The sequence below is a fragment of the Suncus etruscus genome, chromosome 7, assembly GCF_024139225.1.
Source record: "Suncus etruscus isolate mSunEtr1 chromosome 7, mSunEtr1.pri.cur, whole genome shotgun sequence".
Taxonomy (NCBI): domain Eukaryota; kingdom Metazoa; phylum Chordata; class Mammalia; order Eulipotyphla; family Soricidae; genus Suncus; species Suncus etruscus.
The window spans coordinates 49,795,424-49,821,792 of NC_064854.1; the positions used below are offsets into that span (position 1 = coordinate 49,795,424).

Genomic DNA, 26,369 nt, shown 5'->3' on the forward strand with positions numbered 1-26,369 from the left:
CAGGTAGGGAACTGGTCTTACATGTGACTGACCCCAGCTTGACCTTCAGCACCCCAAATGGTACTCCAAACCCACCAGGAGTGATCTCTGAGCTCACAACTAGGAATAAGCCCTAAGCATTGCTGGTGTGGCCTCCCTCAAATAAAAATATTTTTTCAAGCAATTGATTGATTAATTGATTGATTTGGGGGGGGCACATCGGCGATGCTCAGGGATTACTCCTGGCTCTGTGCTCAGAAATCGCTCCTGGCAAGCTTGGGAGACTACATGAGATGCCAGGAATCAAACAAATGCCTTACTGCTGTGCTATCTCTCTGGCCCCAAATAAAAATATATTTTAAAATAAGTTAAAGGGAGTGCATAGTGTATAATTCCATTATATAATATTCTGTAAAAAACTAAACTTTAGATAAAGTAAAAAAATTTCAGGAAATAGGAAGTTAGGAGGTCAACTTAAAAGAAATGAATAATACTCAGAAAATTGGGGATTAAATAAAATATGGTATAATATAATAGTCAATACAATCACTATAAATTTATCCAAACCCATAGACTATAATATAATACCAAAAGTGAACTTATATTGCAGTCTATGGCATTTGGGTGATAATGGTTTGTCAATGTAGGTTCATTTATTATAATTATGCACTCTTATGGGAGATACTTATTGTGAAGATTTATACATAACATTATACTTGAATTTTATGTATTTTCTGTTCAGTTTTGCTATAACTTAAATTTATCTCCTTATACCAGAAAACATAGACTCACAGATTCTCAGAGAGATTATAATTTTCCATCATCATCTAGCTTGTGTCAGTACTAAATTTAATCATAGAGGCCTTCCTGATTTCTAAACACATAATTAATTCATTAAGAGATAATGAATTTGAAAAACAAATACAAAGATAATGAATTTGATTAAGAATAAAGGTCTGGTGAATATCTATAATGCCTTAGAACAATTTAATATATATATATATGTATATATTTTTTTGGTTTTTCGGGCCACACTCGTTTGATGCTCAGGGGTTACTCCTGGCTAAGCGCTCAGAAATTGCCCTTGGTTTGGGGGGACCATATAGGACGCTGGGGGATCGAACCGTGGTCGCGATCTTTCCTTGGCTAGTGCTTGCAAGGCAGACACCTTACCTCTAGCGCCACCTCGCCGGCCCCACAATTTAATATTTTATTGTAAGTAAACCCTCTCTAGCAAAAATATCCAGAGTTGAATCTCCACCACTACTCCAGAAACCTGATCTATTTGCTAATAATTGAATCAAAACAATCACTTTTTGATTAAATCATCTAAACTTGTTCTTGTCACAATTTTATTCTGCTTTCCATAAATTTATGTATACAAAAATATTCAGGTAATATCATCTTGTGTCATATAGACAATATGAATAAACAAAGTTTTTTTTTTTTTTTTTGGTTTTTGGGCCACACCCGGTAATGCTCAGGGGTTACTCCTGGCTATGCGCTCAGAAGTCGCTCCTGGCTTGGGGGACCATATGGGACACCGGGGGAATCGAACCGCGGTCCGTCCGAGGCTAGCGCAGGCAAGGCAGGCACCTTACCTTTAGCGCCACCGCCCGGCCCCATAAACAAAGTTTTTTATTCCATACTAATCAAACATAATGATAAAGATTTCTCAAAAATTCCAGTAGTTTGGATTCATATACATTATATAAAACAGTACATACGTAATACATTAAAATAATCTTACTAGCATAAATTATTTTTGTATATGTATATGACAATATATTCATTATTGTCTTTTATTGGGGGGGTTTGGGTCATACCTAGCAGCGCTCAGGGGTTATTCCTGGCTCTACACTCAGAAATCCTCCTGGCATGCTTGGGGGACCATATGGGATGCCAAGATTTGAACCACCGTCCTTCTGCATGCAAGACAAGTTCCCTACCTCCATGCTATCTCTCCGGCCCCTTTATTGCCTTATTTTTTTTATTGCCTTATTTTTAACAGTGAACAAGAACTGGATATTATCTATGATCTTGAAGTATTTATTATGCAAAGAGTTTTACATATGCTATCTCATTTAAATTTTATATGACCAAAGGAAACTATTGGCTCCATTTTATAAGTAAGAAAGCAATAATTTAGATAAATTAAGTAGATTTTAAAAGCTAGGCATAAAGTAGCGGGTGGGGTTATTGCCAAGGTGGTGGTCATCTGAATCTGAGCTCACCATTCTCTCAGAACACACTGGTTCTTGTACTTGGGTGAAAAAAGAGCACTTTGGTCTGTCTAGTATGAGGATTTACCTTTGATGAGTCTTGTAGAAAATGAGACAAGTGTACCAAAGAATTTCTGTAAGATGCATGTAAAAAGACATCATATATGTCACCAAATTCTGAATCAAATCATAGAAATGCTAGGTTGAAGAATTCTTTGTCATTAGTTTCCTATTTTCCACTCCCATAAGCTCCTCATTCACTAGAAGCCTGCTGCTTTATGAGCAGAAGAGCAAAGAAAGGCTATTATCAACTTGCCTAATTCCCTAGTGAACCTTGATACCTACCAATATAAGCTGCACCATCTGTCACCATGTATTTGTTGCGATTTAACTTAGGAAAAGTGTGATTCTTTGGCTCTTTTGTGACACAGCCATTTTCTCTCTCCAGATCAAAATATTTCTGGAAGACATAAAAACAATAAGAAAATCAGGAGAACTGAGTGTCTTTATTTTGTCTTGTTCAAAACTAAAGGATTTATTATCCAAATATCAACAAAATATCTCATATTCTGCTACCAAAACCTACCAGTTTTTGCCTCTGTAGTGAATATTTATTATTAAATTTACATAGTCAACAAGAGAGAAAATCAGCATGCTTAACCATATAATTAACACCTTTAAATTAATAAAATGAATGCAAAATTAATTCCTTTCAATAGGGTGAGGACCAGAAGAATGTTTAATTCGTGTCTTATTTATAGGCTATTTTGGCATTTGAAATCTGTCTCAAGGTGCTTCATGTCAACCATGTCAATGAAGTGAATGAATATTGTTTATGTTGGATACATTATAAGAAGCAGCTGGCATATGTCAATGACTAGCTGATTAAGCTGGAGATTTTCAAACCTCAAAAGAAATTTTTTCCAAAGGAACAAACACTTCGCATTTTAACATCAATACATTAGTAGCAATAACAACAATAAAATCAGAATTTCAAACCAGGAAGCTCAAATTTGAATTTTTATACCATAAAAATTAGCATTACAGATGACCTATGGCCAAGATAGAAGTCAAGCTTGTGCTTTAGTAATATATTGAAATTAGGATGGGTTTAGAAATTAGGATGCTTAAAAAATGAATGAGCTCATAGGATTCTGTTCATATTATCAAAGATGAGATTCTCAAATGTCCTACTTATTGAGAAATGTTGATCAATTTCACAATTTTATAAAAATTTTTAAAGACTACATTACAACTCTGAGTTATACTTGCTTGAAAGCATGGAATGAACCAAAGAATCACAACCAAGACTCAAGAAGAGATATGAAAGCAGAAGTGAGAAAATTTAAAACTGAAATAAGGGTTGAAAAATTTGGTAGGTGCAATGAAAAACTCATTGCAAGGCTTCACCAGCATAGTAACAGCTGCCAAGGACAGAATCAGTGAGCTGAAAGATGAAATGCATAACAACTCCTTACAACAGAAGAGGTTGGAAAAGAACATTAAAATAACTGACCAGACTATTGAAAATGTCATTAAAAAACGTAAACAGATGACAATAGAAGTCTGGGATAAATTCAACACAAACAACATCAGAATAATTGAGTCCCAGAGACTCAGGCAGGAACCCTCATTAAAAATCAACAAAGACATTACTGCAGAGAAAATTTCAGAGCTAAAGACTGCATGTAATAAAAACCTGCATGCCCGGGGCCGGGCAGTGGCGCTAGAGGTAAGGTGCCTGCCTTGCCTGCGCTAGCCTAGGACGGACCGCAGTTCGATCCCCCGGCGTCCCATATGGTCCCCCAAGCCAGGAGCAACTTCTGAGCGCATAGCCAGGAGTAACCCCTGAGCGTCACCGGGTGTGGCCCAAAAACCAAAAAAAAAAAAAAAAAAAACCCAAAACCAAAAAAAACACCTGCATTCCCGAAGAGTATCAGCTAAAAGAGATACAAAGAAAAGCACCCCAAGACACATCGTAGTCACAATGATGAATACTACTGATAGGAATAAAATGCAGAAGGCAGCAAAATAAAAAAGGAAAATTATAAACAAGGAAATTTTTAAGATTTACAGTGTATTTTTTTTCTTTTACAAAGAATCCTCAAGGCATGAAGACAGTGATGGGACAGTGAAAAATTCAACAAAATGAATTCCTCACCAAGGATGTTTCACCAAGCCAGACTTACATTCCAGTTTAAAGAAAAGATACACAGGGCCCAGAGAGATAGCACAGCGGCGTTTGCCTTGCAAGCAGCCAATCCAGGACCAAAGGTGGTTGGTTCGAATCCCGGTGTCCCATATGGTCCCCCGTGCCTGCCAGGAGCTATTTCTGAGCAGACAGCCAGGAGTAACCCCTGAGCACCGCTGGGTGTGGCCCCAAAACAAAACAAAACAAAACAAAAAGATACACCGCTTTATAGATTAAAAAAAAAAAAGCAGCTTAGGTTCTCATGGCAGTATGCCTCAAGGGCGGAGAAACACTATATCTCTGAAGCCAAGGGAATTCCCTTTCTAATTTCCCCAATACTTATTGTGCCTATGCAAAAACACACACACATACACACACACAGACACACAAAACCTTGTCACACTAGCCCTCCTTTCTTAGTTGTCTTGTTTTTCTTTTCTTCTTATTTTTCTTTTTCTTCTCTTTTCTATTTTTCTTTATTTCTTTTCTCTTCCTTTTTGTTCTCATGGTTATTATATGATGGTGGTTGTTTTTAGTAGCTAGATTTTTTAGAGGATTCCCCCTTTTTGTTTTTGTTTTGTTTTGTTTTTCTTCTTTTTTTCCCTTTCTTCTTTTAAACTGATATTTATAACCGCTAGACAGAAACCTCCCAGTTTTTTTCTTTTTTCCAACAGAACCACATAACTTGACTCATCTTGTTCTGCCTCATGAATTGAGGGGGTGGGTGATGAAGGGTGCCAGGATCAAACAGCCATATGAACACTGAGTGAAAATAAAAATGATCAGACTCAAACACCAAACCCAAAACAACAGAATCAATACCCAATCTACAACAAGCTATATACAATTGAACCAAGATGAATTGGAATACCTGAACAGTTCTATCATGGTTGAGGAAATTGAAAGTAATAAAAAAAGCCCCCCAAAATAAAAGCCCTGGCCCAGATGGATTCACTAGTGAGCTCTTTCAAACCTTGAAGGAGATTCTACTGCCGATCCTTTTAGGTCCTAACAGGAAATTGAAGAAACAAAAACACTCCCAAATAGTTTCAATGAAGCTACCATAACCCTGATACCAAAAGCAGACAGAAACATCACACAAAAAAGAGAATTACATGTTTATATCCTTAATGAACAGAGATGTAAAGATCCTCATCAAAATACTAGCAAATAGAACCCAGCAAGTCATCAAGAAGGTTAAACACAATGACCAAGTAAGATATACAAGTAAACCAATATAATACACCACATCAATAAAATAAAAAAATCATGTGATTAAATCAATAGATATATAAAAGCATTTGACAAAGTATAGCACTCATTCATAATAAAACTCTCAACAGGATGAAAATTACAGGAACTTTCTTCTGTATAATCAAATCTATTTTTACCACAAGTCCATCACAAACAGTATTCTCAATGGGGAAAAATGGAAAGCTTTTCATCTAAGATATTTACACAAGACAAATTTGCCCTCTCTCTACACTTATATTCAACATAGTACTGAAGTACTAGCAATTTTGCAAGAAAAATATATCAAGGGCATCCACATAGGAAAGGAAGAAGTAAATTTCTTGCTGGTTGCAGATGATATGATATTGTATCTAAAAAATCCTAAAGACTCTACCAAAAAGCTTTTGAAAACAATAGACTTAAAGTAGCAGGCTGCAGAATTAATATGCAGAAAGGCATGGATTTTCTTTTTTCTGTCTTTCTTTTCTTTTTTGGTTTTTGGGCCACACCCAGAAGCACTCAGATATTTCTCCTGGCTTTGAACTCAGAAATCGCTTCTGGCAGACTTGGGGGACCATATGGAATAAAGGGGATTGAACGCAGGTCTCTCCTGAGTCAGCTGCATGCAAAGCAAATGTCCTACCACTGTGCTACTGCTCCGGCCCCTGCATGGCTTTCCTATATAAAAATAATGAAAGAGAAGAAATACAATCACATTCACAACTGTGCCTCTGAAAACCAAGTACTTCAGTCAATTTAACTAAAGAGAAAAAAGACATAAAAAGAAAACAACAAACACTGATTTAAAAAATAAAACAGGACACAAAGAAATGGAAAAATTTGCCTACTCATGAATTGGGAGAATAAAAATCATTAAAATGGCAAAACTTCTCAAAGCAATGGACAAATTTAATATAATCTCTATAAGGATGCCCATGACATTTTTCAAAGGAGTGAGTCAAACAGTTCTGATATTCATATGTAAAAATAAACATAGCAGAATTGCTCGGGGGTAAAACCACTGAGACAAAACTTGAAGACAAATTACAAGCCAACATTGACAAAAAATTCAAATAAGAGAGACAAAAGATGAAAGAAGGGGCCAGAGCAGTGGCGCATGAGCGTCTGCCTTGTGCACGCTAGCCTCTGAAGGACCGTGGTTCAATCCCCCGGCATCCCATATGGTCCCCCAAGCCAGGAGCAATTTCTGAGCGCATAGCCAGGATTAACCCCTAAGTATCACAGGGCATGGCCCAAAAACCAACGAGAGAGAGAGAGAGTGAGAGAGAGAGAAAGAGAGAGAGAGAGAGGAGGAGGAGGAGGAGGAGGAGGAGGAGGAAGAAGAAGAAGAAGAAGAAGAAGAAGAAGAAGAAGAAGAAGAAGAAGAAGAAGAAGAAGAAGAAGAAGAAGAAGAAGAAGAAGAAGAAGAAGAAGAAGAAAATTTAAGGTACTTAATAAAAACAAGAGAAACAATCTCAGAATCAAAGGAATATAAAAAGGTGACAAAAAAGGGAAAGGGGATTCATGAGTACTAGGAAAGATAATAGCAGAGAATTTCCACAGTTTCAGGAAAGAGGCAGCTGAACAAGTATTTCTAAGAGGCCAAAAAAGTACCAAATAAATTAGATACAAACAGAACACTAAGATATATAGTAACCAAAATAGCTAGCAAGCAAACAAACAAACAAAAAAGCAAAGTGAGAGAGATGGGTTTTTTTAAAGCAGGGAGAAGAAAAATCTTAAATAAAAAGATAAAACGTAAGAATCAAAACCTGAATGAAAGAAGTAGAATGCCTTTCTCAAATACAGGCAGGGGTGGGGAGGAGGGAGGGTGACAATGGTGGTGGGAATGTTGCACTGGTGAAGTGGTGTGTTTTGTTTATGACTGAAACCCAACTACAATCATGCTTGTAATCATGGTGCTTAAGTAAAGATTTTTAAAGAAAAGAATCAAAACATATATCCCATATGAAATGATCCAGGCAAAAAAAGAGTAGAATGACATTTAAATAGTGAATGAACAATTTCAACCTAGAGTCTGTAACCCAGAAATCTTCTCATTTATATGGGAAAGTGGTATAAAAATATTTTCATACAAAAAAGAACTTGTAACAGTTATGTTAACAAAATTTACTTATAGTCATATTAATGTTCATTTATATAAACCAAATAAGCTCAAGTAACAACCCCACACAAGCTAATGGCACAATAGACTTTTCTGTCAGTAGTTTCTTTGAATGTCAATGGACTACACTCTCCCAGGACACAGAGTAGAGAATTAATTGATCAGGAAATATACTCATCCATTTACTGCTTACAGAAAACATCTAAAATTTTAGGGTAGACACAAGCTAAGACTAAAAGGAAGAAAAACAATTATACAAGTCACAGGAAAAGAAAACAAAAAAACCTGAAAAAGCCATATGTATATATGACAAAATTGCATTCACTCTCAAGAAACTAATTAGAGACAAGGATGGATGGGGTCCCGAGAGATAGCACAGCAGTAGGGTGTTTGCCTTGCACGCGGCCAACCCAGGATGACATCCTATAAGGTCTCCCGAGCCTGCCAGGAGCGATTTCTGAGTTCAGAGCCAGGAGTAACCCCTTAGCGCCGCTGGGTGTGACCCAAAACCCAAAAAAGGATAGACATAATTTATAGATCAGGGGAAAAATAGACCAAGAAGTACCAACTCTCATTAACATATAATCACTAAAAGTTGGGTCAGCTAGGTATTTTAAAGGCATTGTGCACAAACTTAGGGAAATATAAACACTTTGATGGGAACATGATAGGAGTAGAGTTTTCAACATGCCACTCTCATAAATTAATAGATTTTACGAGGCAGAATATTAGGAAGGATATAAAAGCCCTAAGAGAAAAATTAGGAGAGATGGGACAAATGTATCTCTATAAGGCCTTCTATCTTCAAAAAGCTAAATTCACATTCTCTCTATTGCACACAGAGCATACTCTAGAATAGATTACATTTCAGAACATAAGTCTAACTTACAAAATTTTGCAAATGTAAGAAACAAAACATCCTATCAGACCACAATGCCAAAAAGATATAAATTTATTATAAAAAAAAGAATAAGCTGAGATACTCTAACACTTGGAGTTAAAGCACATTAAAAAATGCTGCTGAATTGCAGCTGGATCAAGAACTCAAAGAACAAATAACAAGTTTCCTCCTATCCCACCCCCTTCCTGTATTCAAGACAAGCATTCTATTTTTCTCATCCACTACCATTGTCATGATAGTTGACAGTGTAGCTATTTTTCTAACTGAATTCACTGCTCTTTGTGATAAAATTCATACTGTGGGCCAATCCTTTCAGCCCTCCTCTGTATTATCTCTGGGTATTAATATAATAATGTCTTCTATTTTTCTTAAATCACAGAGATGAGTGAGACTATTATGTGTCTATCACTCTCCCTCTGACTTATTTTACTCATCATAATAGTTTTCATGTCCATCCATGTATAGGAAAAATTTACGACTTTATTTTTCCTGACAGCGGCATAATGTTACATTGTGTATATATGCCATAGTTTCTTTAGCCACTCACCTGTTGTAGGGTATCTGGGTTGTTTCCAGATTCTGCCTATTGTAAATAACACTGCAGTGCATACAGGTGTGTAGTAAGCATTTTTGTACTGTGTTTTTCAATTCCTAGGGTATATTTCAAGGAGTGGCATAGCTGGGTTATATGGGAGCTCAATTTCCAGTTTTGTGGTTTTTTTTTGTTTTTTTTTTTTTTTGAGAAATCTCCATATTGTTTTCCAGAAAGGCTGGACTACTCAGCATTCCCACCAGCAGTAAATGAAAGTTCTTTCTTCCCACATCCTTGCAAGAACTGATTGTTCTTTTTCTTTGTGGTGAGTGCCAGTCTCTGTGGAGTAAAATGGTACCTCATTGATGTTTTTTCTTGTTGTCAGTAATTTGTATCTTAGATGTTAGATCCTTATCTAATGGGTATTGGGTGAATAGTTTCTCCCATTTTGTGTGTGGCCTTTGTTTCCTAGTCACTATTTCATTTGAGGTGCAGAAGCTTCTTAGTTTAATATTATCAGATCTGTTTATCTCTGGTCCTACATTTTTCTTTTTTTTTTCTTTTTTTTTTTTTTGTGGTTTTTGGGTCACACCCGGCAGTGCTCAGGGGTTATTCCTGGCTCCATGCTCAGAAATTGCTCCTGGCAGGCACGGGGGACCATATGGGATGCCGGGATTCGAACCGATGACCTTCTGCATGAAAGGCAAACGCCTTACCTCCATGCTATCTCTCCGGCCCCTGGTCCTACATTTTTCAACAGTGCTGTTTCCTCCGTGAAGATGACTTTAATCTCAATCTATGAAGTCTTTTGCATACTTGTTCTTCTATATAGCTTATATTTTGGAGTCTGATATTAGGTCTTTAATCCATTTTGATTTGATCTTTGTGTAGTGTGTTAGATGAATGCGATTTTGCTTTTATGCACGTGGCTGACCAGTTGTCCCGGCACCTCTTGTTGAAGAGACTTTCCTTTCTCCATTTTGCAATTCTTGCCCCATTATCAAAGAGTAGTTGATTGTATGTCTGTGGAACACTCTCTGAATATTCAAGTCTATTCCACTGATCTGAGGGTCTGTCTTTATTCCAATACCATGATGTTTTAATGACTATTGCTTTGAAATACAATGTAAAGTTGAGGAAAATGATGCCTCCCATGTTCTTTTTCCAAAGGGTTCCTTTATCTATTCGTGGGTTTTTATTTTTAAAATAAATTTCAGGAGTGTTTGATCCACTTCTTTGGTGATTAGTGATGTGGAACTTTTTTTTTTTCATGTAATATTTGGCCATTTGTATTACTTCTTTGAGGAAATGACTGTTTGTTTCTTCTCCCCATTGTTTGAAAGGGTTATGCGTTTTTTTCACCTTAAGTTCTATAAATAACTTGTATATCTTAGATGTTAGACCCTTATTTAATGTGAAATGGGTGAATAGTTTCTTCCATTCTGTGTGTGACCTTTGTATCCTAGTCATTATTTCCTTTGACATTCAGAAACTTCTCAGTTTAACGAAGTTCTATTTATTTATCTCTGCTTCCAATTTTTTTGGACAATGATGTTTCCTCCTTGAATATGTGTCTACTCTTAATGTCATGGAGTGTTTTACCTACATGTTAACATCATTAAAATAAATACTCTCGGGGCCGGGTGGTGGCGCTAAAGGTAAGGTGCCTGCCTTGCCTGCGCTAGCCTTGGATGGACCGCGGTTCGATCCCCCGGTGTCCCATATGGTCCCCCAAGCCAGGAGCTACTTCTGAGCACATAGCCAGGAGTAGCCCCTGAGCGTTACTGGGTGTGGCCCAAAAACCAAAAAAATAAAAAATAAAAATAAATACTCTCAAAGCATTATGAACATATAATGCAATTCCTCTAAGAATATCTTTCACATTCTTCAAAGAAGAGGATCAAACACTACTGAAATTTATATACCTTATGGTTTGAGGTATGATATCAAGGTCTTTAATCCATTTGACATTTTGACATTTGTGTATGGTATTAGATAGAGGTCTGAGTTCTTGTTTTGCAAGTGACTGACCAGTTGTCCCAACACCACTTGTTGAAGAGGCTTCCCTTGCTTTACTTTGTGTTTCTTGCTCCTTTATGAAAAATTAATTAATTGTATGTCTGGGAACATTCTCTAAATACTCAAGTCTATTTAATTGACCTTAAGATCTGTCTTTATTTCAGTACCATGTTCCTTAAATGACTATTGCTTTGTAGTACAATTTAAATTTGGAGAAAGTTATACCTCATACCTTCATTTTCTTAAGGGTTGCTTTAGCTATTCTTGAATATTTAATGTTCCAAATATATCTCAGGGATGTTTGATCACTTATTCTTCTTTTTTTTTTTTTTTTGGTTTTTGGGTCACACCCAGCAGTGCTCAGGGGTTACTCCTGGCTTCATGCTCATAAATCACTCCTGGCAGGCTCAGAGGACCATATGGGATGCCGGGATTCGAACCGATGATCTTCTGTATGAAAGGCAAACGCCTTACCTCTATGCTATCTCTCTGGCCCCTGATCCACTTCTTTTTAATAATGCAATGGATATCTTTTGAGAAACTGCATTAAATCTGTATAATGCTTTGTGGAATATTGCCATTTTTATAATGTTAATCCTCCCATTGCTTGAACAGGACATGTGTCTCTGTTTCCTTGTGTCCTATTTTATTTCTGAAGCTGTGTTTTATAGTTTCTTTGTATAGGCCTTTCATCTCTCTTTTTTCAAAAATAATTTTTTATGTGACCAATGTGAATTACAAGTCTTTCAGCATTATATTTAAGGTACATATTGACAATGAATCAGGGCTATTTCTACCACCATTGTTGTCCTCCTTCCACCCCGTTCTCAGCATGCATCCCATACTTCCCCCTTTGGCCCCTGGACTGCCAGTGTAACAGGTCCCCTTTGTGAATACTTTGTTGTCCATTGGGCATCTTAATTCTTTTGTCATTAACTTTGGGTTTGGTGTTTAGATCTGAACATTTTTTATTCTCACTCAATGTTCCCGCACCTGTATGCTCCCTGTACCATCCACTCCCCCTCCCCAATTTATAATGTAGAACAAGATGATTCAAGTTTTGTGGTCCTCTTGGAGAAAAAAAGCCTGGGAGGATCCCATCTAGAATATTTGTAATGTTCCATCTAATCTGATCAGTGTGTGGGGCATATGGTTATCACAACCTTCGTTTGAATGATGAGGGCACTGACCTATATTTAAGAAGAAACTGGTGTTAGTTCTGAGATTAGAAAATTGAACAAAATTCTTTCCTTGCTCATTCCGTAATGTGCATTGACAACCAGGAGACATTTCAAAGGACTGTGCTATCTCCAGCCCTCAAATTTTTGTTTTATTATTATTATTATTACTATTATTATTATTATTGTTGTTGTTATTATTTTTCTTTTGGGGCCACACCCTGTGATGCTCAAGGTTACTCCTGGCTATAAGCTCAGAAATCGCTCCTGGTGAGGGGGACCATATAAGACACCTGGGATTGAATCAAGGTCCGTCCTGGATCGGCCACATGCATGGCAAATGTCTTACCGCTGTGCTATCTATCACTCTGGCCCCCCAAATTTTTATTTTATATTGGTTTGGGAACCATTCCTAGGTCTGTATTAGTTATCATTCGTGGCAGGGCACAGGTACCATTTTCAAAGCCAAGAGTAAAACCCATGTCACTTTGTAAAAGGCAAGCACTTTGTCCACTGGGCCTCCATAAAATGTTTAGAAATATTCTATATCCTTGAAGAATTCTGTTTCATTCATGGACATAAATTATTTTTTAAATGTTGACTATTCTTTTAATACTTATAGTTTTCAATAAAGCTCACCTCTTTTGTTAAAAAACAATTATAATTAAGACAGGTTTGTATTGGTGGGAACAGGAGCACAGACCAGAAAAAATAGAATAGAGAGCATGGAGATAAATTCATACATAAGAACACAGAATATATAACAAATGAGCCAAATAAAGAAATAAAAGCTTTTCAACAAATCACATAAGCCCTATTTAAACCAGACACAAAAATTAATTCAAAATAGATTAAAGATTTAATAATAAAACTATAAAATACCCAAAATAACATGTAGTTGATATAAGATTTCAACATCAGAGATGCATAAAATAAACTTTATTTGCAAGGGAAATAAAATCAAGAATAAACTAATAAATAAATGGTGGTAGAGATAGCACAGTTGGGAAAATGCTTACCTTAGGTATAGTTGAGCTGGGGAACTACATGGCGTGTGGTCTCCCAAACCCCACCAGGAATAAATTATCCCTGAGCGCAGAGCAAGGAATAATCCTGGAGCACTACTGGGTATATCCTCACAAAAGGGTAAACAAATATAAAATTAAAATCTTCTAAAGTAAAAAGCAACTACCACAAAAATGAAACAGAAAAAGCAAGCTAAGAACTGAGGGAAGATATGCACAGAATATAGTGGACAAGAGATTAACATCACAAGTGTGTAAAAAACTCACAACTTCACATTAAAAAGTAAGGGGAAAACTAAAAAATTGGCAAAAGATTTGGGTGGAAATTTCCTCAAAGAATAATACAATAAATCTATAGAAAAAAAATGGTTAGCATAACATTATTAGAGAAATGGACATAAAAGTCACAATAAGGGGTCAGAGTGGTAGCACAAGCTGTAGGAGCGATGGCACAAGCAGTAGGGCATTTGCCTTGTGCACACTAACCTAGGATGGACAGTGGTTCATATGGTCCCCAAGCCAGGAGCAATTTCTGAACACATAGCCAGGAGTAATCCCTGAGCGTCACCGGATGTGCCCCCCACAAAAAAAAGTCACAATGACTGCTACCTAGTACATAGAGAATGGCTTATATAAAAAGATTAAAAGAAAAAGTACTAAATTCACATTGGTTACAATTAAAATTACTTTTAAAAAACAGAAACAAGTACTGGAAAGGATATAAAGAAAAAAACTAACTCTTGTTATGCTGTTGGTGAGAATGTAATTGGTATAGATGATATAAACAATGATATGGAAATTCTGTAAAAAATAAAAATAGAAATACAGCAATGCCATTACTAAATAATACACATGTGAACATCAATTTGAAAGTAATTTGCACTCCTATGTTTATAACAGCATTGCTTACAGACAAAACATGGAGTTAATCTAAATATCTATCAATAGATGATAATTTGATAAAGAGTCTGTGGTACAACAGCTCCAGGAGCCAAATCCCCTTCGGGACATCCTTAATACTGCTCTGGCACCAACTTGTGCCAGTTCTAATATGATATCCTGACAACGAGAAAATGGGAACAACTTGATCGAAGAGCAGGTTGTCTTACATCACCATCTAACGGTAAGACAAAATCAGAAGACTTGTCACCCTTTGATCTGTGCAAAAGCCAAGATGCGCTATCTACAAATAACTGACTGTGACAACCATGACTGGGCAGAATGTATCCTGGGACCAATAAAAACGCCCTAGTCTAGGTTTTGTCCTACGATCTGTACAACAACCAAAATCTCTAATTCCAGAGGTCTGACTGAGACAATTGCAACTGAATGGGTCTTCTGGAAACATAACGAAAGACTCTATCCCAGGCTCCATCTTAGGATCAGCGCAATGACCAAGACCACCAACTACAGAAGATGAATTAAAACGACAGTGAAGGAACAGAACTTCTAGAACAGCAAAGAAAAACTTCATCATAAGCTCTATTCCCTGACCTATGCAGATATCAAGATCTCTAGATACAGAGGTCTGATTTTATCACCCATGATGGAGCAGAAGTCTTCCATACACCACAAAAGCACCGAGGGAAGAGTAAATGAACATGCAAGGAGTCTATATTTATTCCTATGACAGTATATTTCAAGGATGGAGAAACCCTGTATCTCTTAGGCCAAGGGAATTCCTTTCTAATGTCCCCAATATTTACTATGCCTATACAAAAAAACAGCACAAAATAATTTTTATTTATTTATCTATTTATTTATCTATTTATTTATTTATTTATTTATTTAGTGGTTTTTGGGTCACACCCGGCAGTGCTCAGGGGCCACTCCTGGCTCCATGCTCAGAAATTGCTCCCGGCAGGCATGGGGGACCATATGGGACGCCGGGATTCGAACCGATGACCTTCTGCATGAAAGGCAAACGCCTTACCTCCATGCTATCTCTCCGGCCCCCTATTTATTTTTTATTTCTTTGTTTTGGTTTAAATATTGATATTGTTGTTCCCATTTTTTTTCTTTTTGCACTGTTATGTTTTTATTTCAGGGCCATGTTTATGTGGTGCTTGTATCTATTGCTGTAGTGCTCACTGGATTTTTTTTATTTGATATTTCCTTTTGTATTGTGGTGTTTCTCTTCCTTTTTTCCTTTCTTCTCTCAAACTGAGGTTGAGAGCCTCTAGAAGGACTCCACCCATTTCTGCTTATTTGATTTTACCCCATTTTATTGCTTTTCTTTTCTTCAAACAGAACCACATAACTTGAACTATCTAGTTTTGCCTCTCAAATCTAGGGGGAAATCTTGGGTTTTGGGTAATAAGGGTTTGTTTTTGCTTTTGGGCCATACCTGGTGACACTCAAGGGTTACTTCTAGCTATGTGCTCAGAAATTGCTCCTGGCTTGGGGGACCATATGAGACGCCAGGGGATTGAACCATGGTCCATCTTAGGTCAGTGCTTGCAAGGTAAATGCCCTACTGCTGGTGCCACTGCTCTGGCCAAATAAGGGCTTTTTATTTTGATGTCATTGAGGCATCATATCTAGATCTTATGTAACTGGGAGATTCCCAAACTGTGATCTGTGACTATGAAGAACAAGAGGTCTCTGTGTGGGGAAAGCAAGAAGATGCCCAGAATTTGATAATTCACTTATTATGTATCACCTGAGGATGGAATTGCTTTTCTGGCCACACTCTTAAACCTTTCTTGTAATTAGATATGAAGAAGTGAGTTTTGAGCAATAGAATGAAGATTTAAGAGATGTGCACATGAAAAGTTTATATCAAAGGACTAAGACATTTAAGTCATAAAAGTATATCAAGGCATTTATCTTATAAAACTTGGAGAAAAACGTTGTAAGTATAATGGTGGCATATACAAAGGCCCTGAAGATTTAAAGTGAATGATAGATGTGAACACGTGGGAAATCAAAATACGAATTAGAATGTTAGCTTATTTAAAATATTACTGTTGGATTCTGTTTACTCCGTTATTGGTAATTTGTATCCTCAAAGAACTCCCAGAATGAGAAATTGATTCCCATCCCCTTTTCCCCTCGTAGGGGGACTGGTAATATTTATCTGCAGCAAATAATCCACACAGACAGGAGGGTAAAAGGGCAAAAAGGTTGGGTGCAGAGAGTCCTTTGTCAGCCTACTACCAGCTCCAAAAACACCTGGAGCCAGTCAGTAACCTCGCTCCTCAACTATTTATTCTTAAGAGCGCCCCCACCTGGAAGGTCAAGGTGGGAAAACAGGCAAAGAATAATCTTATGGAAATGTTTTCATATACAACATACTATCAATTCTCAATTCACTCCATTTTGGAGCAACTTTCCCACATCCAAGCTTGAGTGCAAAATTTCTTTTCCTTTACTTTATTGGTTTGACTTTGTCCCACTGATAAAAATATCTCTTATAAGAGTTTCCTAAATACAACTTTTTTTCTTTTTTCCTAATTTACCAGTTTTCAATATTACCCAGGTTAGTGAGTAGTTAGAACTTGTAGTTTGCATAGAAAAGTGTTATAATTCTCTGCTTGTCAAACTCCACATCTGAGATCAGTGTATAAGGAGACAGAGCAAAGAAGACTAAAAGGATATAACAAAACAACAACAAAGGATGTAAAAGATAGTTTACCTGGAGAGCACCAGGAAATTTGGAATCTTGTCTTTTCTTTATATAAGTGAATTCTTCAAAAAATTATTTCACCAACCTTTTGAAATGTTCTGAATTTTTAGATTATTGTTGGAAGTATTGGAATTATTTTATTTGTAGGTTTGGAAGTATTTGTAGGTTTTTGTGCATATGTGAAAGAAATAAGTTTATTCAATAATACAATCTATACAATACTTACAACTTTCAAACTGCAATTGGCTATTTCAGTGCAAATAGCTTTAAGAGATGAAATAAAACTAAATGTAAGGGGATCCGTTTTTTTCCAAAAGCTTATAAGGAGTCGAACTTTAACACTTCGCAAGAGTAATGCTTCTCTTATTTTCCCATCCAAGTCTGGCCAATATTTTCTGTAGACATATATCCAAAAATATAAAAATCAATTAGTTTTGGAAAAGCCCACAAAACATGTATTGATTCAACAATTACTTTTTTCAGTAACATACAGTCTTATAGATTATGTTGAAAACTTGCAAGCTCTCTGGGTCAAATCCCTGAAACAAAAGTTATTTAAGACCAGTCTAAAATAAAGTCTTTTTTCACCATGATGTTTGGATCAGCCAGACCATGTTAATATTCACTGCTTGGGTCTCAACATATATGCTAAGAAACAAATTTTCTTGTGAAATATAGTTGAGATTTTAAGCAGTATTTTGGTTCCTATATTGATCAAACATTTAATTCTTAATAAATGCCACATCTCTCCCTAAAGAGCATAGGCTCTGTTTTACTGGCTTTTCTACATCCTTATTTCCATGACTTCAGTTTCCTCTTTTTACCTAATTGCAAAATCCTGCTGCCAGCACCCGCCTTTGAATGGCCCTGTACTGGAGAATCTTCCCAAATACCCTTGAAGGTTCATCTTTGACTTTTTAACTTTTAGCTCTTTTGTTTGTTTGTTTTTGGACCATACTGGGTTGTGCTCAGAGCTGAATTCTGGCTCTGTGCTCAGGGATCAGTTCTGGTAGGGTTTAGGTAATCATATGTTGTACAGGAGATAAAACTCGGGTTGTCCACATGCAAGGCAAGAAAAAGACCTACCTACTTTACTACGACTTTGGTCCCTAATATTTTGCTTTAGCTACAGTCTAACTCTCCCCTAAAATCAGAACCTTCTACAAAAGTTGTGCTACTTTTTTTTTTTTTGGGCCACACCCGTTTGACGCTCAGGGGTTACTCCTGGCTATGTGCTCAGAAGTCGCCCCTGGCTTGGGGGGACCATATGGGACGCCGGGGGATCGAACCGCGGTCCTTCCTTGGCTAGCGCTTGCAAGGCAGACACCTTACCTCCAGCGCCACCTACCCGGCCCCGCAAAGTTGTGCTACTTTTTATCAAATATTTCCACCCCCAGGTTTAGCATGTGTATTAGCTTTCTTAATTTTCTAACATAAATAATTTTACAGCAAAATTATAATTTAATTCTCTATTAAAAACAAAACCCAAAAATATTCCCTGTATTTTTTGTTTTGGGCCACATCTATGCTCAGGCTTATTACTAGCTCTGTGCTCAGGGATCACTCCTGGTGGTTTTGGGAAATATATGTGGTGCCACGGATTGAATCTTAAATTAAACAGAAAGTTTGTTTTTTGTGTCTACACGGAATTTTCCTAAAGAGTTACATAATCTCAAAGGATCTTTTTAGTAGCTCAATGTAGGGGCTGCTGTCTCCTGTGTTTTCAATTTACTCCCTGGTCTCAATTACGGGGGAAAAAAGTGGAAACAAAGCATTCACTAACCTTTTGGTGCTTGTGCTGGAGATGGGAAGGTAATCCATGACAGCGATGTACACGTACTGTTTGGCATCATCAATCACACTGTAGATAGCATCTATGTCAAAGCTTCTATTTTTAGGGCAAAAAAGTTTTGGAGAATTCTGTGAAGATACAAAAATAAAACTTTCAAGGTATCTTTTTGTCTTTGGTTTTTCTTTTCTGCTACTTCTTTTTTTTTTTTTTTTTGGTTTTTGGGTCACACCCGGAGGTGCTCAGGGGTTACTCCTGGCTGTCTGCTTAGAAATAGCTCCTGGCAGGCACGGGGGACCATATGGGACACTGGGTTTCGAACAACCACCTTTGGTCCTGGATCGGCTGCTTGCAAGGCAAACACGAGTGTGCTATCTCTCCGGGCCCCTTTTCTATTACTTCTATTTAGTGCTTTAGTTTTAAAGGATCTCAACTTTAATTTCTTCAATTCCCATTTTCTCAAGATTTTTTTTAAATCAGGAATACATGATGGATCTTGTCAAATGCTTTCTCTGCATCTATTGATATGGTTATATAATTTTTGTTGTTTCTCTTATTTACATATACATTATGTTGATTTAATTGCTTATGGAAATTGGAAAACTACTAATAAAATAAGCTAAAAGCAGATAGGAGGAAGTAAATAAAAATAAGAGAAGAAATTAATGACCTGAAAAAAATCCAAAAGATCAATAAAAGTAAAAGTTGGTTCTTTGAAAATATAAACAAGATTGATAAACCATTAGTAAGACTCTCAGAAAAGAAATAGTCTTAACAGAGTATAACAGAAATGAAAATGGAGAGATACTACAAAAATTAAAAAAAAATCAGAGATTACTTTCAGAATCGTTATGCTATGAAATGTGAGAGCCTTTAAACAATGGATAAATTTGGGGGCTCTTATAACCACCAACTTTAAATAAGAAGATATGGAATACCTGAACAGACCTATCACTGTCAAAAAAATTGAAATGGTATTAAAATCTTCCCCAAAATAAAAGCCCAGGCCCAGATAGATTCCTGAGTATATTCCTTTAAACCTTTAAAAAGGACCTAGTGCCAATACTTTTCAGGTTCTTCCAAGAAATTTTCGAAACAGATAGTCCAAAACAGTTTTTATGATGCTATCTTCTATGAAGAAAACAAAAGCATACAGTGGCCCATATAAAAAAGAGAACTTTAGGTTCTATCTTTGATAAATACAGATGCAATATCTTCAACAAAATACTAACAAATAGAATCTAACAATTTATCAAAAGATCATATACCATGACCAGGTAGGACTGATCCCATATGAATTATACAAGTATAGTTAAATGTAGTAACAAACTCTTACCTAAGTTGAAAATCCCCCTTAGTTCCAGTTGTGAGGAATACTATTTAAACTCACTCAGAAAAAAGAAGACAGGCACATGTGCTCCCTGGATCCCTCTGTTGCTACTGAGTGCCTGTATTGTCTAGGTACATAGTGATCTATCATATGTCACTCACATTTCCCCTATTGAGATGTGTACTTTCATATTTTTTAATTTTTTATTTTTAATTATGAGAACAAAGTTGCAAAGAAAGAGGACAAGGTAAAGTTACAGTGGAAGGACAATCACCCATAACATAATTCTCAGAAGAAGTCCCCTTGCTGATATCTTTTTTTTTTTGGTTTTTGGGCCACACCCGTTTGACGCTCAGGGATTACTCCTGGCTATGTGCTCAGAAATCGCCCCTGGCTTGGGGGGACCATATGGGACGCTGGGGGATTGAACCGCGGTCTGTCCTACACTAGCGCTTGCAAGGCAGACACCTTACCTTTAGCGCCACCTTCCCGGCCCCCCTTGCTGATATTTTAACTTTAAACTTTCAGCCAAAGAACATTAAGAAAAATAAAACAGAACCCATGTACAATTACTTTGTCCCTCAAGTCCCCAGATTGTAATACATAATATTTCTTAGCAGCACACAAAGCAATGTAAAGCCATAAAACTTATGTAACTCAAACATTGAAGGCAAAGTACTTTTTACACTTCCATGCACATGCATATTAGTTTAAGTTAACCTCAAAAGTTTAAGTGGGTTGTTTTTCTTAAGGATTAGAGTCAAAGGAGTACAGTAAAAACAGTGTTAGAGTGGCAATTATTGTTTGCATAGGCCCACCAAAATATGAGGGACATGGAAAGGAAAAGCCTTGGCCTAAATACAAGGAGACCCTACCCCTGAAGTTTCTTGTCATAAGACCAACTCTAGACCAAACTAGTTTGTCCAATCCAGGTCATTGTAGTGCCAATACAGTTTTATTTTTCACACAGTCTCTGTTGTTGGTATCATGTTTCTGTATTAAAGATCCTGGAATCTGTATATCCTACATTGTAGTCAGAATGGTGCGGAGCATCCTCTTGTTTCACTTCACAATTAAAAGGCAATGCAGAGAGCCCTGTCCTGTAAGCAGATCGTTGTTGTGGTCAAGCCTTCTTAGTGCTCTAAGTGCTTCTAAGTGCTCTTTTGAGCAGGTCGATGTCATAGCAGTGGTAGAGTCTTCCCTGGTAGAGGATTGTTTCCAGGTGTTGTTATAATAAGCCTTGGATGATTTGTAGATAGCTTCACTGGTTCAGGGGTGAATGGAGGATGCCCATTTTTCTGAGGCCTGTGCCAGGTCATAATATCAATGTTCAGAGTGTAAGGTCTCATTGCACTACAAAATTTGTGTGTTCCAGTCTCTATTAGATAAGAACTTATTTGTATGTATAGTATTTTCCCATTTTAATGTGCCTATGCAAACAAGGAACAATGCCATGTGGCATTATTTGCGCTTATGGGGGTCATAAATACAAGTCCAACAATCCCCATGACATGGTTAAATCATAAGCATTAAACTGAGGGACTTTTTCACCAAAATTCCTTAGTGTACAGCTCACAAAGAGAAGAAAAGATAAAAATTGGGTAGAATCGTCACTGTAAATGAATATTTAGTAAGAGTTATAGCTGTCAAAGAAAATACACATAAAATATTAAAAAGACATATGTGTCAATTTTATGTCTTTTGAAATAGTTGGGGGTTGTTAAATCCAATGCACGACTTTGGTCTGTGATTAGAACTGTGCAGTACTGAAGTTAAAAAGAATAAATGTGGGGTACTGATGGTTGGGGGTGAGAGAGTTAAGGAGTACTAATGAGCTGAGGGTAAAGAGGGTTAATTAATGGGAAGATAACGAATCTAGATTAGGAGATGAGGGAGTAGAAGGGACTCTGGTGTGGGGGAGGGGCAATATATCAGAGGGGCTCTATACATTGTATAAATAAATTGTTTATGGATTAGGCTTGGCAGTCAGAGAGGACCACTGTATAGAAAGTTGCGTCTACATATACACTGATTTTAGAGACCTATTTGAATATTATCCTCCAAATCTAGGGCATTCCAATTTTTTTCTTAGAAACAGGGGCCGGCGAGGTGGCGCTAGAGGTAAGGTGTCTTCCCTGCAAGCGCTAGCCAAGGAAGGACCGTGGTTCGATCCCTTGGTGTCCCACATGGTCCCCCCAAACCAGGGGCAATTCCCGAGCACTTAGCCAGGAGTAACCCCTGAGCATCAAATAAATGTGGCCCCCCCCAAAAAAAAAAACAAAAAAAAAAAAAGAAAAGAAAAGAAACAGTCAAGAATTAAGAACATTTTTGGATGATGTTAAAAAGTATATATGCGCTTTTCAAAATGAATACTAGTAAGAAAAGAACCCCTGAATGGGGTCCAGTATGCATACGAGAGGAGTTTCTCTCCCCCACCCTCCCCCCAGGGCCTGATTTACCAGGCCTGGCCCTGAGACCAGCCTGGCGTGGGGGGATCTCAGTCCCCTGAACTAAGTGTTCAGCCCAGGGGTCCTATGGCTAGCTGTCCTGCCCAGAGCCCCCAACATACCAGCTGAAGAGAATCAGAAGTCCTGGCATGTTGAGACTTCTGAGCCCAGCCCCTGCCTCTGTACTTTGTGTATGCGTTGGGGAGGAGTTTCTCTCCCCCATCCTCCCCCCAGGGCCTGATTTACCAGGCCTGGCCCTGAAGACCAGTCTGGTGTGGGGGAGTCTCAGTCCCCTGGACTAAGTGGTCAGCCCAGGGGTCCTATGGCTAGCTGTCCTGCCCAGAGCCTCCAACATACCAGCTGAAGAGAATCAGAAGTCCTGGCATGTTGAGTCTCTGAGCCCAGCCCCTGCCTCTGTAGTTTGTGTATGCATTGGGGAGGAGTTTCTCTCCCCCACCTTCCCCCCATGTTCGATTTACCAGGCCTGGCCCTGAAGACCAGTCTGGTGTGTGTGTGTCTCAGTCCCCTGGACTAAGTGATCAGCTCAGGGGTCCTATGGCTAGCTGTCCTGCCCAGAGCCCCCAACATACCAGTCAAAGGAAATTAGAAGTCCTGGCATGAACAACTGGGCTGGCATCCAGGGAAGGAAGGCCTGGGGGCCGGGGGCAGAAGAGGGGACAGCTGGGGGCCTATCAAGGCCCTCAGCAACCCAAGTTAAGTAGAAGGCCTTCGACATGGGGTCTCCCCAAACCCCATGCTGGCTAGAGCTAGCTTCCAGATCAAGAAAGGATTTGGTAGAGAGCTGGAAGCCAGGATCTGCCTGCTCTCCACCCTGTGCCCTTCCCACCTCTGTACTTTCATATTTTAACAGTGACTTGTTTACTTGGGATTTCTCCATTTTGGGAGCGGTCCACAGTTACTCTTGAGCATATTACTTTGTCTTTTTCTTCTCCCCCCTATCTTTCACAGAATTTTTACCTCACTGCTTGTTTCTTCCTTAAATTTCATTCTAGAAGGCCTAGGTAAGGCCTAGGAAGACTTTCATTCCTGCGAAGAGCAATTCCTCACTCCATCTAGAGTTCAAGGATCCCAAGAGATCAGGTGGTAGTGAGTGACTCCTGCCAGGCATAACTAATAAATGTCATGTGTGACTTGATGGCTGCTTAGTGGGACTGGTGAAAGGTGAGGCCTGTGAAGTGTAGAGGCTCTTTGCAAACTATTAGTCCTTGATCACCCCAGCCATTCCTGAGTGCAGAAGTAGAAAGAAGGAAAGCAGTAAATTTCTATTTTGAGACTGTCATTTCTCTTTCTCCACTTTATATAGGCCACTCAGAGACCCTCACCCCATCGTCATTAATTCTATTATATTGAGGCTAAGCTTTACTAAATAAATCGAGTTTTTCAATTTCAAAACAAAGAAAATTAAAGACAGTATATTTAATATTTTTCATTAGTCACCATTGATAATAGTAAAGGGAAAAATGAGACAAGATTTTAGTTATTCTCACTTTTCTTTACAAATTGATGAGAAATACTTTTTATGATGATTAAAGATAATAGCTGACATAACTGTACATACATACATTACTGTATTCTAATCTCTTGTCAGTTTAATTTAAGCAAAGAGCTTAAATAACTATTGATATTACAAAATATAAAATATTTGAATGAAAGTGTAACATAAAAAGTCCTACCAGAATCATCCATAATTAGTTCTAAGTAATGATCCCACATTTAGTTAGCAACAGAGAGAAAAATATGAAAGCAGAAATGAAAATACTTCAATTAGAAGTTATAGAAATGAAGAGTATGATAGGATATAATAAACTTGATGGAAAGCATAAACATCAAAATAGTAGAAGCTCATGTTAATTCTAAAATGAGATGTAAAAAACCCTTTAAAAAGGTAGAAAAATCCAAAAGAATAAAAATGAACAGTACACCAGAAGACTATGGGATAAGTTCAAGAGAAACAATACAAGAATCAACTGTTTCTTAAGAACAGGAAAGCAAGTTCAATGTGACCCATTAATAAAGCCATAAATTAAAATGCCCATGTTGAGGAGAGCTGGCACCCTTAAGAGGCCTGAAAGGTCTCAGTGAAAGTAGATTCAACCAGGAAAATGCCAAGGCACACAACCAGAGCAGTAAAAGCCAAAGAAACAGTTAACATACTGAAAGTAGTTATAAAATAAAAGAATTTAAACATAAAGAATTTCCCATAAGATTCACAGAAGATTTATCAAATGAGACTTTCTGAGCCAGAAGAGAAAGGTAAGATAAAGTATGAGAACTCAATGAAATAAACACTTTGCTAAGAATAATCTACACAATTGGAGGACCATATAAATGAACTTGAGGACAAACTACAAACCAATGTTAATATAGAAGTAAAAAAATGCCAAACAAAATAAACCCTAACAGAATAACACACATTGATCCAATGGCAAAGGGCGGGGGAGAGAAAGAAAGAGATGTCTTTAAATCTTCTTAAAGCAGTAAGGGAGAAGAAAATGTTTAAGTATAAAGGAGGAAAGAACATTAGAATTACACTATGAAATGATCCAGGCATGAAAGAGTAGAATGACATATTCAAATTACTGAAGGAAAGAATTTTTCATCCTAGACTCCACTATCTAGTAAACCTCTCATTTATATGAGAAGGAGGACTTAAAAACATTCTCAGCAAAAACAAACTTGCAATATTCACGATAAAAAAACTGGCTCTAAGTGAACTACTCAAAGTTCACTTATATAAACTAAATAACCAATTGTAACAGCAACTACCCTACACAATATATTGTCACAACAGTCCTTTCTGTCATTAGTTTCTCTGAATAACAACAGATTAAAGTCTCCCATCAAAAGGCACAGATTAGAGAGTTGGATCAGGAAACAACCCAACCATTTATTGCTTATAGGAAACATAACTAAAATCTCAGGATAGACAAAGGCTCAGAGTAAAAGGATGAAAGACAATTATACAAGCCACTGGAAAACAAAAATGCTGGGACAGCCATTCTTATATCAGACCAAATTGCTTTCAACCTCAAGTAAGTAATTAGAATCAAGGCTGAACTCTAGTTATTGATCAGAGGAAAATAGGCCAAGAGGTACTAACTGATCAACATATACACATGAAATAAAGAGTCAGCAAAATATGTAAGGCTTTATTCACAAACCTAGAGAAAGATATGTTTAGTGTTATAGTGGGATATTTCAACCACTGGGTAGACCCACTGGCAGAAGACCATCAAGTAGGGCAGAAGAGCCCTAAATGAGATACTAGAAGAGCTAGGGCTCATGGATTTATACATGGTCATTTATTCTCATAAAGTTGAATATAAATTTTTCTCAGTTGTACACAGAACATTCTCTAGGATAGATCACCTTTTAGGACATAAGTCTAACTTACAAAGATTCACAAAATTTATAAAATTTATCAAACATCCTAAGAACAATGCCACACATAGAGATTGATTATAAAAAGAGGATGTGGATAAACTCTAAAACTTTGAAACTGAACAAACACACTGCTTAATAATAGTTGGATCAGACCAGCCACCATCACAAAAACTCCAAGCCCACTCATGGTAAAAAACAAAAACAAAAACAAAAACAACCCAGGTGAGAACAGCCCCAGCCCCTCAAACCCTATCCTCACTGATCATATAGCTCAGCGGGGGTGGTGGGCAGGACCTCCAGGTTACCCTCTAAATTCTGAGCATGTAAAACAGCCCCTCCTACACCCTTCCATTGACTCCAGTCCT

General features: G+C 37.5%; 1 protein-coding gene across 1 annotated transcript in view; it reads right to left on the bottom strand.

Moving 5' to 3' along the window:
- PLD5 (phospholipase D family member 5) overlaps positions 1 to 26,369 on the bottom strand; it is a 273,586-nt gene that overhangs the window by 7,714 nt on the left and 239,503 nt on the right. The window contains exons 7-9 of the mRNA XM_049776491.1: positions 18,817 to 18,953; positions 17,260 to 17,428; positions 2,547 to 2,661 (exon numbers count right to left, since the gene is read on the bottom strand). Coding sequence (XP_049632448.1) covers positions 2,547 to 2,661; positions 17,260 to 17,428; positions 18,817 to 18,953 — 421 coding nt within the window. The remainder of the gene's footprint in view (positions 1 to 2,546; positions 2,662 to 17,259; positions 17,429 to 18,816; positions 18,954 to 26,369) is intronic.